At 39.4% G+C, this 12829-nt stretch overlaps 1 protein-coding gene across 1 annotated transcript; it reads right to left on the bottom strand.

Moving 5' to 3' along the window:
• Positions 1-7035: 7035 nt before the first annotated feature.
• Positions 7036-9027, bottom strand: LOC109896597 (normal mucosa of esophagus-specific gene 1 protein-like). Its single transcript, XM_020490876.1, has 4 exons — positions 8941-9027; positions 8556-8644; positions 8135-8195; positions 7036-7104 (listed from the first exon to the last, which is right to left on the bottom strand). The coding sequence occupies exons 1-4, from the start codon at positions 8974-8976 to the stop codon at positions 7036-7038; spliced, it is 255 nt and encodes an 84-aa protein (XP_020346465.1). The 5' UTR covers positions 8977-9027.
• Between the last annotated feature and the right edge of the window lie 3802 nt (positions 9028-12829).

Genomic DNA, 12829 nt, shown 5'->3' with positions numbered 1-12829 from the left:
TTCAACTGTTCTGCCTTATTATTATATGACCATGCTGGTCATTTATGAACATTTGAACATCTTGGCCATGTTCTGTTATAATCTCCACCCGGCACAGCCAGAAGAGGACTGGCCACCCCACATAGCCTGGTTCCTCTCTAGGTTTCTTCCTAGGTTTTGGCCTTTCTAGGGAGTTTTTCCTAGCCACTGTGCTTCTACACCTGCATTGCTTGCTGTTTGGGGTTTTAGGCTGGGTTTCTGTACAGCACTTTGAGATATCAGCTGATGTACGAAGGGCTATATAAATAAATTTGATTTGATTTGAATTGTAAACTGAGGATTCTTAGGTGACTGTGATGGTTTGAGGGCCAGATTGGGATTTTAGCCAGGACACAGGGGTTAACACCCCTACTCTTACAATAAGTGCCATGGGATCTTTAATGACCTCAGAGAGTGAGGACACCTGTTTAACGTCCCATCCGAAAGACGGCACCCTACACAGGGAAGTGGGATATTTTTTAGACCAGAGGAAAGAGTGCTTCCTACTGGCCCTGCAACACCACTCCAGCAGCCTGCTATTGTTCCTTTTAATACAGTACATTTCCCACACCTTAATGTTATATGTTGAAAATTATTTAAAAATAAGTCAGTTAATTCATAGTTATTTTGCAAATGATATTCTACATTTGAGTCATTTAGCAGACACCTTATCCAGAGCGACTTACAGGAGCAATTAGGGTTAAAACCTCTTTGGGGTACCCCCCCCCTTCTTCTCAATTTCCACCTAAAGACATACCCTAATCTAACTGCCTGTAGCTCAGGCCCAGAATCAAGGATATGCATTTTCTTGGTATCATTGGAAAGGAAACAGTCTGAACTTTGTGGAAATGTGAATGGAATGTAGGAGAATATAACACAATAGATCTGGTAGAAGAAAATACAAGGAAATAAACATACATTTTCATTTTTTTATTGTTGCTGCATCATCTTTCAAATGAACAAGAACAGCCAAACATACAGCTAGGATGCTGGGGATGATTTGAATGAAGAACATAGGAACAATAGCTGAGCAAAGTTTTAGACAGATAACTTAAAAAATGAGTGAGCTACATGACATTGAGCATGAAGTCACCCAGGTGTCCCACACAAATGTACCCAAATGTACCCAAGTGGCCGAAATTGGTACACTGGTACATTTTGAAGGAAATAACTATATACAAAATACATAAATGCTATTCTAACACCCCCCCCCCCCAAGAAAAATAAATATATAAAAACATATTTAAAAAAATAATCGTAATAATTAAACATAAACAAATAACAATGGTAACTATTTACACATTCTCTATTTACAATATTGTGAAGACACTCAGTCCTCTACACAATATTGTGCTGCTGGTGCAAAGGCCCATAGCCATGGCACCAGCCATGGCTGTAAAGCAGAGGCTTACTGAACAGGTGGTGCAGGTAATGGGGCCGTTCCTGTGACAAAGGGCACATCTCCCTACTGTACCCTTTTTGCCCTGAGGCATATTCATGCCTGCAGAGATGAATCTGGGCAGGTGAACACCACTGGTTGGAGCAGAAGGGACAGAGGTAGAGGGGACAGAAGGTGCTGAAGCAACTCGGTCTCGCTTTCTCTATAATTTGGGTTAAAGCTGTATACCTAGACTTTGTTTGAACTTTTCCTGATATATTTGCCATAATTTAAATATATAAACTTGCTGAAAATGCTATTGACTATGTACTGCTATGCGTAACACTCGTGGCTCCGTCAAGTAGGATTTGCAATGGCGAATGAACCTCTTTACGCCAGAGTTTACGACAAATGCTGGTCTTCAAACGTATAACCATTACATATTGCCGTTAACCTCAGCTCATTGGCTATCTTCCAAGCTAGATTTCAAGATGACCAGTGGTCATTGGGCCAAAATACAGTCAATCAACTATAGACCGGTCCTACCATTGGTCATTGATCGGTTTGTTTCAGTCAATACATCCCGGGAAAAGAATCATCAAGTACGGTTGTGTTAGTAACAACCAGAGTATTGCAATGAAACCAACCATGACTGGATAAACGTTTGTTTAGTGTGTGTAATTACCACGAACGCTTCGTCCAAAGTTGAATGAGACGTAAATCACAATGCAAGCGGTTTACAAATGTTTCGTGTTAGGCTATAAAAATGGATGTTATCAAACAAAACTAACATTCACTGTGTAGTTAGGACACTTGGCATTGCCACCAGAGGCAGATCTTCAAAGGTAAGCGATTTATTTTGTTGTTATCTCTGACTTTTGTGACGCTAATGCTTGGTTGGAAAATGCTAGTGATACTTGTGTGTGCAGGGAGCTGTCCTCAGAAAATCACATGGTTTGCTTTCGCAGTAAAGCCTTTTTGAAATCTGACACAGTGGCTGGATTAATAAGACGTTCATCTTTTACATGATGTAAGATACATGTATTTACAAGAATGTTTACTATAACAAATGTTAGCGCTCTGCAGTTTCACCGGATGTTGGCCTGGTGGGACGTTAGCGTCTCACCTACCCTAGAGAGGTTTTAAGTGCCTCGCATATCGACAGATTTTTCACCTACTGTACCAGTTAAAAGTTTGGACACACCTACTCATTCAACGGTTTTTCTTTATTTTGACTATTTTCTGCATTGTAGAATAATTGTGAATACATCAAAACTATGGAATAACACATATGGAATCATGTAGTAACCAAAGAAGTGTTAAACAAATCTAAATATATTTTATATTTGAGCTTTTCAAAGTAGCCAGCCTTTGCCTTGATGACAGCTTTGCACACTCTACCAGCTTCGTGAGGTAGTCACCTAGAAGGCATTTCAATTAACAGGTGTGCTTTGTTAAAAGTTAATTTGTGGAATTTGACTGGTACTCTATTTGGCTCTGGGATTCGACCCAATGCATGCCAACGGAATCGCAATCAATGTTCAACTACTATGCATACAGTCTATTGTTAAAAAAAAATACTGGATACACACCTACTCATTCCAGGGTTCTTCTTTACTTTGAAAGTTTCTTCAAGTGCAGTTGCAAAAACCATTAAGCGCTATGATGAAACTGGCTCTCATGAGGAACGCCACAGGAAACGAAGACCCAGAGTTACCTCTGCTGCAGAAGATCTGTTCATTAGAGTTACCAGCCTCAGAAATTGCAGCCCAAATAACGGCTTCACAGAGTTCAAGTAACAGACACATCTCAAACATCCAACTGTTCAGAGGATAATAGGTGAATCAGGCCTTCATGGTCAAATTTCTGCAAAGAAACCACTACTAAAGGACACCAATAATAAGAAGAGACTTGCTTGGGCCAAGAAACACGAGCAATGGACATTAGAGCGGAGGAAATCTGTCCTTGGTCTGATGAGTCCTAATTTGAGACGATTGGTTCCAACCACCATGTCTTTGTGAGACGCAGTGTAGGTGAATGGATTATCTCCACATGTGTGGTTCCCCCCGTGATGCATGGAGGAGGAGGTGTGAAGGTGTGGGGGTGCTTTGCTGGTGACAGTCTGTGATTTATTTAGAATTCAAGGCACACTTAACCAGCATGGCTACCACAGCATTCTGCAGCGATACACCATCCCATCAGGTTTGTGCTTAGTGGGACTATCATTTGTTTTTCAACAGGACAATTACCCAACACACTTCCAGGCTTTGTAAGGGCTATTTGACCAAGAAATTGAGTGATGGAGTGTTGCATCAGATGACCTGGCCTCCACAATCACCTGACCTCAACCCAATTGAGATGGTTTGGGATGAGTTGGACTACAGAGTGAAGGAAGAACAGCCAACAAGTGCTCAGAATATGTGGGAACTCCGTCAAGACTGTTGGAAAAGCATTTCAGGTGAAGCTGGTTGAGAGAATTCCAAGAGTGTGCAAAGCTGTCATCAAGGTAAAGGGTGGCTACTTTGAAGAATCTAAAATAAAAAATATATTTTGATTTGTTTAACTCTTTTTTTGATTACTATATGATTCCATATGTGTTATTTCAGAGTTTTGATGTCTTCACTATTCTACAATGTAGAAAATAGTAAAAAATGAAGAAAAACCCTTGAATGAGTAGGTGTGTCCAAACTTTTGCCTGGTACTGTACATACATACATAACATAGACAGATAATTAAATACAGAAAAAAAGAACCAGAAGGCATTTGAACCAGGTCTGGCACAAAGAGAAGATTGATATGGGAGACAAGACTATACGCAATCTATATACAGGTACACACGTGCCATTTACCACATATAGAAGCTAAATATTTTTACCATTTAATTCTAGGTATCTTTTTTCTTTTATTCAAGGCTTTATTTAAATATTCAGCCAACGGAAATACACAATGGACAAAAAAACATTACAATTGAAAACAGCAGTAACTACACATTTGGTCAAAATTGAGTTAAGACTGAAATCAGTCTTTGTAGTATCGCGTATCTTGTGTCAAATTTGCTTTAACTACAAAATCCAAGTAAAAATCAAGGCAAATAGCAGTAAATGAAGTTACTAGTGTTTTCACTGAAGTTACTGTGATTTGCCTTGATAATCTAATGGGCCTTGAGTTCAGGCTATCCCGATCATGACACCCTTACACACACCATGAGACAGCCAAGAAAGTTGGATAAACACATTTGTGCACTTTGCTTTTGCATTACCCATATAGTTGTTGGAGGTCATACAAAGGCAGAGTGCAGTATTGGCATTTTAGGGGTCATAGGTCAGATCAGTGGTCATGGTTTTCCTTAAACAATTATTTTATAATAAGATAATACAGTGCCTTCAGAAAGTATTCACACCCCTTGACTTTTTCACACATTTTGTTGTGTTACAGGCTGAATTTAAAATGGATGAAATTTACATTTTTTTGTCACTGACCTACACATACTGTACACAATATATCCTTGCTGAAAGTTGCTTAACAATTCACATACTAAGTTGCATGGACCCACTCTGTGTGCAATTATAGTGTTTAACATGATTTTCTGTACCCCACACATACAATTATCTGTAAGGTCCTGAGCACTGAATTTCAAAAACAGATACAACCCCACAAAACCAGGGAGGATTTCCAATGCCTCGTAAATTAGGACACCTATTGGTAGATGAGTACAAATTTAAAAAGCAGACATTGAATATCTGTTTGGGCATGGTGAAGTAATTCATTTACATTTTGAATTCAGGCTGTAAAACAAAAACATGTTGCATAAGTCAAGGGGTATGAATACTTTCTGAAGGAACTATTAGTGCGTATTTACTTTTATAGTACAATATATTTAGCTGGAAAGACCACTTCTTTTAAAGCAATTTTTCTGATGGTGGCATTGTCGTCATACAGCCATTGCATTTGATTGGATCACACAGGCACAAACTCCTCATTAATAACACAAGCAATGCCCATTTTCAATTGCAATAACTTATTTCACACTCACACAGTATTCATTCATCCCTTGGCGTTTTCACTATTTTGTTGCATTACAACCTGTAATTTAAACGGCTTATCATTTTGATTTCATTTAATGGACATGCACAAATAGTCCAAATTGGTGAAGTGAAAAAAAAAAAATTGTTTAAAAAAGAAATTTGCGGAAAAGTGGTGCGTGCATACAGTGTGTGTTCACCTCCTTTTCTTTGAAGCCCCTAAATAAGATCTGGTGCAACCAACCTTCAGAAGTCACATAATTAGATTGCACACAGGTGGACTTTATTTAAGTGTCACATGATCTCAGTATATATACACCTGTTCTGAAAGGCCCCAGAGTCTGCAACACCACTAAGCAAGGGGCACCACCAAGCAAGCGGCACCATGAAGACGAAGGAGATCCAAACAGGTCAGGGACAAAGTTGTGGAGAGGTACAGATCAGGGTTGGGTTATAAAAAAATATCCCAAACTTTGAACATCCCACGGAGCATCCTTAAATGCATTATTAAAAAATGTAAAGAATATGCCACCACAACAAACCTGCCAAGAGGGGGCCGCCCACCAAAACTAACGGACCAAGCAAGGATGGCATTAATCAGAGAGGCAACAAAGAGACCAATGATAACCCAGAAGGAGCAGCAAAGCTCCACGGCGGAGATGGGAGTATCTGTCCATAGGACCACTTTAAGCCGTACACTCCACAGAGCTGGGCTTTTTTTAACACACGTTTGGTGTTCGCCAAAAGGCATATGGAAGAAGGTACTCTGGTCAGATGAGACTAAAATTGAGCTTTTTGGCCATCAAGGAAAACACTATGTCTGGCACAAACCCAACAGCTCTCATCACCCCGAGAACACCATCATGCTGTGGGGATGTTTTTCAACGGCAGGGACTGGGAAACTGGTCAGAATTGAAGGAATGATGGATGGCGCTAAATACAGGGAAATTCTTGAGGGAAACCTGTTTCAGTCTTCCAAAGATTTGAGACTGGGACAGAGGTTCACCTTCCAGCAGGACAATGACCCTAGGCATACTGCTAAAGCAACACTCGAGTGGTTTAAGGGGAAAAATGTAAATGTCTTGGAATAGCCTAGTCAAAGTCCAGACCTCAATCCAATTGAAAATCTGTGGTACGTCTTAAAGATTGCTGTACACCAGCGGAACCCACTTGAAGGAGCTGGAGCAGTTTTGCCTTGAAGAATGGGCAAATATCCCAGTGGCTAGATGTGCCAAGCTTATAGAGACATACCCCAAGAGACTTGCAGCTGTAATTGCTGCAAAAGGTGGCTCTATAAATTATTGACTTTGTTGGGGGTAAATAGTTACAGTATGCACGCTCAAGTTTTCAGTTTTTTTGTCTTATTTCTTATTTGTTTCACAATAAAAACATGTTGCATCTTCAAAGTGGTAGGCATGTTGTCTAAATCCAATGGTACAAGCTTCCAAAATATCAATTTTAATTCCAGGTTGTAAGGCAACAAAATAAGAAAAATGCCAAAGGGGATGAATACTTTCGCAAGCCACTGTACATTGTTTCACAAACAAATAGCTTTGGTCACACTTAATGTCAGCTGTAGGGTGGAGAGAGAGAGAGAGAGAGCCCGCACGTGCGAGATCACTTGGTCATACACTTCACCTGTTCCAGTTCTTCAATCGGCCTCCACTTCTGGTGGATAGTGACCAGCTTCAGAATAGGAACAACACAGTCACTTACACAACAACAACACTTACAACAATCACCACCACTACTGATCACATGTTACTACAAATAATCACCATGGTTGGGGTCAATTCCATTTACATTTGGTCAATTCACAATGCAAAATGAATTTTTTCCCTCATTGCTTGATTAGAATGGCAGTTTCCTGAATTGACTGAATTGAAATTGATACCAACCCTGATAGCTTCCAGTGTTGGCAAGTAGTGAACTACATGTAGTTCAACTATTAAGTTAATAACATTTTGAATTAGCTTTGTTTATTTAGCTTTTTTTATTAAGTAGATAACTGTTTTACCATGTAGTGGTGTAGCTAACTACTGGAGCTACACACAACTTCTTTTGCAGAAATAAAATCAAATATGGGTGAAGTAGGCAATCATTTAATTTATTTTTCTGAATAAGACCTACCTAATTCTCACTTGAAACATTGTTTTGTGTTTAATAGGCTAAATTACCTATTCTGTTAACATATGTGATCTGTTCTTGCAATTTCAAATTTTCAGATTTAAATATTATAATTTTTCACTTTTCTACATTTTCAAAGTTACTTCAGTTAAGTGAACTATATTTTTCACAGGGGTAGCTTTAGTGTAGCTTAACTTCTTTCAGTGTGAAGTAATTGGTAGCTTGGTAAACTATATTTTCAGAGTAACTTCCCCAACACTGCTAGCTTCTCACTACATCCACAGTCAATCAATCTCCCATCGTGTAACACTACTTGCACCTGCCTCCTTTACCAATAGGTGCCCATGCAGAGAATCACCCATGAATACAGACGTTTAGATTAGTTTAAATGACGTTTAGATGACAGTTAAAATGGGATAATTCCCGCCCACGATGAGTGAGTTATAGTTATACTTGGCAACGCTGCTCTGTTTGTTTGACTAAGCAGAATAGAAGAGGAACCACTGACACAAATGGCCACTGATGCCAATGCCAACGTAGAGAGGACAGAAATAGACATAGAAATAGTGCTTATAATGTTATCAATCACCTTCTGTGGTTTAGATGGGTCCACTCCCTCCCAGGGTTCAGGGTTTCTACTTTTATTTAAACTGAAAGAAAGTTAAAGAAATTATTAAAACAGAATATATGCTATGCCAGGGTTTGTCTTTTATCAAACGAAAAAGTTTTAAAAAACGGGCAGGCCTGTCAGAGACTGTTGAGCAAATTCCCTTTAGATAAAAGTCTTTTAAAATGTCAGGTTAGTACTTCTAGTTCACATTACTAGAAACAAGACAAATAGCAAGACAAGCAAATATAATCCACATTAAATAGTACATAGTAGAATATGACTGTTTCCCAAACCCAGATTAAAACTTCTTCTGAACTAAGAATCTGCAATGGAAACTGAGCTTTTTCTGGGGTCCAGGAAACCAGCACTCAACATGTAGAGAAAATACATCAAATCTCACATGACATCATTCTTTGAAAATAGGAAGTAGAGGGAGGCAAATGTGGCTGCAGCAGCAGCGAACGTCATGATGCCAATCAGAGGAATTAGCTGGGAGAGAGAAGCATTTAGGTGTCAGGATGGGGACCTTATACTTCTTATAGTGGATAACTGGGTTGTTCTTAACTCCTTTTGAGAATGAAGGTCCTCATACATTATTTCAATCCAGGAAGCAAGGGAAATTCACATAAATAAATAACCCTGTGTAAAGAAAAGCTTAAATTCTCTATTTGGAATTTCCTTTAAACTCCTGAGGGGAATAACCTAGCTAGGATAGGAGGAAAGAATGACCTTTATCAGAAACCATAGAAACACTGATCCAAAACAAGAAATAGAGAGAAACTCACCTGTTTCCTCATCATCTGAATCAATCCAAACTTCATTTTGCTTTTCAAAGTCCGTGCGGTATCAATTCTTATTCTGTATAGTAAATCCTTAATATGTGTAGGGGTATCCTGTAAGGCAACAGGTAGCCTAGTGGTTAGAGCATTGGACTAGTAACCGAGAGGTTGCAAGATCCCCGAGCTGACAAGGTAAAAATCTGTCTCTCTGCCCCTGAACAAGGCAGTTAACCCACTGTTCCTAGACTATCATTGAAAATAAGAATTTGTTCTTAACTGACTTGCCTAGTTAGGTAAAATAAAAAGATGCTGTCTGTCTCACCTGTCACTGCCAGAGTCCCAAGGTGCTTGTGAGCACAGCATCCTGTCTGTCTGAAGTAGACACTTAGCTGACCAAAGGTGATATGATTTGTAAAGCTGGCACATGATCCAGACTGAGCACATCTCTCCCCTGTGGTTTTAAATATTCAAGGTGAAAATGACATGCATTTTTTGCATACGTTTTCTGAGCATTCCGATAGCAGATACATCTTTTAAGTACATTTTGTTGTAGCCACTTTGATAGAAAATTAAATGTGCTGAAATTGTGTATGGAATGTAAATAAAATACATTTTAAAAACCTTATATTTGTTTATTGTGATACCTGGTAAGTTGCTTGTATTGCACCAGCAAAGTGATATTGATTGAGACTGTGATAGATGCCAAGCAGAGACACAGTTTTCAACCATGTTTATCTACTGTTTTGTTTGGAATTTGTATAATTTGATTTACCATTCTTAATGGATCACTTTTGTGCCATTTTTTTTGTTTACCTTTGCCATCATTATCACTCGGAATCAAAGGTGGCTGGTGGAACAACAATTGGGGAGGACAGGGTCCTAGTAATGGCTGGAAAATAATTAATTGAGTGGTATCACTCATGTCATTTCCATGTGTTTGATAACACTCCATTCCAGCCATTATTATGAGACTTCCACCGCTCACCAGCCTCCTGAGCTTGGAATACATTCAATGTCTTCCACGAACCAAAGCTGGAACTGTGAGTAAAAGGCTAAATGTTGAACATCAAGTTGCAATATAGAATATCTCTCACGTTGTTTTATTGGATTTATGAGAAACTAGTTGGAACCTACTTGAATTTAGATGTAGAAATGTAGCAATGCCAATGCCCCACCCACCTGAGGATCTGTCTTTTTCAGCTATCTATTTCCTGTGTTTGAAAGGTGCAAAATCAACTTAAATATCACTGGATTGATTGCTTTCATTGTACTAAGGTGACTCTCTCATACTCTTGCTGGTACCTGTTTTTTTTCCTGTTAACGTTACGACCACGAAAATGTTTGTAATGAACGGTCAAACACACTCCAGTTATGGCTGAAATGGGCTCGATGGAATACTTTGTCTTTCCGTTGCATCTATAGAACTCTGAAGCTTGGTGGGGATTTAACAGATCGTCTCGACACCTATATCACAAGAAAGAGAGAACTTTATAACTTTGTAATTTTTTTGTGGATTTAAAAAAAGTAATAATTTAATACAGCTGAAATGAATTACATGTGCTGAAATTAAAGCATGTTCCGCAAATGAGCACTCGGATTATAGTAATATTGAACGTGACGACAACAGTAATTAATGAGGGAGTTACCCCCTTTTTTACCCTCTTTTTCAATCTTGTCTCATTGCTGCAACTCTGCAACGGGCTCAGTAGGCGAAGGTCAAGTCATGCTTCCTCTGAAACATGACCCCCCAAACCACGCTTCTTAACACCTGCCCGCCAGCCGCACCAATGTGTCAGAGGAAACAAACACCATGCAATTTATGACCAATGTCAGCCTGCAGGTGCCTGGCCCACCACAAGGAGTCGCTAGAGCACAATGAGCCAAGAAAAAGCCCCCCCCCCCAGACAAATCCTACCCTAACCCAGATAATACAGGGCCAATGGTGCTCCACGCTATGGGACTCCCCTATGGGATCAAACCCAGGTCTTTAGTGACGCCACTAGCACTGCAATGCAGTCCCTTAGACTGCTGTGCCACTTGGGAGGCCATGTTTCAACACATATTTTTTTAATAACTTATCCAATTAGAAAATGTATATATGGGTATATATGAATATATGAGTATATATGAGTATATATGAATCAGAGACAACGATAAACAGCTGTCTCTGATTGGGAACCAATTCAGGCCACCATAGACCTACATTTACCTAGACAATACCAAAACCCCATAGATATACAAAAAACCCTAGACAAGACAAAAACACACATATGTCAGGGTGTGACACATATCGTCACACCCTGACCTAACCAAAATAATAAAGAAAACAAGGATAACTAAGGTCAGGGCGTGACACTGGTTCCTTAATATGGGTATTTCATTGTTAAGTTAGGTAGGCCTACAGGTGTAGGATATTAATTTGATCTGTACTGTCACAGCAAAATAATCCTGCAGCACAGGATTTGAAAGTTTGGTCCATAATGTTGCTTGGTTGGTGGTTAGGTTATTAGCTGGTCAAAATGAGGCTACATGAAAAGTGGGAAATATAACTGCGTGTCAGTAATGTATGTAAATCACAAAGCTCATCTGCATTGCGGAGGAAAATTCTCAACATCAAAAGAGTGATCAAATTAAGATCCTACATCTGTATATCCTACATGCACATTTCAAGTGTCTCTAACTGTACAAACTCTGAAGTATACAGCTGTCATGACGTTGGCCTGGGGGGTAGGTTTATGACAGTCATAAATACCTCTTCCCCCCTTTTTCCTCTCTCTACCCTACTGAGGTTACATTTGCAAAACCCTTGGTTAACATAGAGATTCTGGGAACATCAGAAGGTGGGGGGAAATTAACTATATTCTGGCAATCCGATCAATTGAACATGTGCGGTGGTACTTAATGAATATGATGTCAGTTCGGTTGTCATCTGAGACATTCTCATCAATGAAAAGATGACATAAACTCTACAGTGGAAAGTCTACACATCATAGTTATCGGATTCACATGGAATTGTTGTTCAATTTAAATGTTTGAATATGAAATTATTCGTGATGGGATGAAATGTGATTTTAGCTTCTAAAATGTGAGATTTGGGTTTTCATAAGATAGGGCTCTGCTCAATTAGTGGCCCGCCCCTGTGAAGGGACATGGGCTATAAAACTTTTCCATCACGCCCTCCTCTCCATTCCTATATAAGCTCTTGACGACAATATAACCTCCTGTTCCGAGGATGTAGCACGACGGTCTGATGTCAGAATGGTTCCGATAATAACTACAGAACGAAGCCAACATCAGCGTGAGCTTTGGTTGCGAATGGTATGAACTTTGAACTCTTATTCACTACAGAAGTGATACCTCCTAACCGTTGAGTTAGCAACAGCAGCTGCAAACGAGGGTTAGGAAGGAACAGACAGAGTATCCTGTCTATCACACAACAATGTTACTACAACGTATCCAATGGACAACCTGAGACATTCTTCAAAGGCCTCGGTTGGGCAACACGGCCTTCCATCTACCACCAACCTACCGAAGCACAGCTCAGAGTAAATATTTATTGCATTTTCCTTTTCCAAATGGGCGGTAATTTAGAATGCATAAGATACTGTATTTACGATAGCACAGCTTCGCCTTTGTTCCTCAGTCTTCCTGCTCCTTCACTCAAACCCAGACCCCTTTCTTTTGTGTAACAAGCTGTCATATCTGTTCTGCCGCTAGGGACATTTTCCTTTATGACGTCATTTGTAATCAAGTTATGATTTAATTATTTGTATGTGTAATTCTGTGTGATTAGTTAGGTATTTAGTAAATAAATAATTAAACCCAATTTTGTATTGCTGATTCAACTTGTTAGCCAGGGTGGGTGCAGATAACCAAGAATTTATAACTTTCAGAT

This window comes from Oncorhynchus kisutch, linkage group LG19 (assembly GCF_002021735.2).
Source record: "Oncorhynchus kisutch isolate 150728-3 linkage group LG19, Okis_V2, whole genome shotgun sequence".
Classification (NCBI taxonomy): domain Eukaryota; kingdom Metazoa; phylum Chordata; class Actinopteri; order Salmoniformes; family Salmonidae; genus Oncorhynchus; species Oncorhynchus kisutch.
Note: the sequence above shows the minus strand (reverse complement) of the source record. Positions and strands in the feature narration are given on the sequence as shown.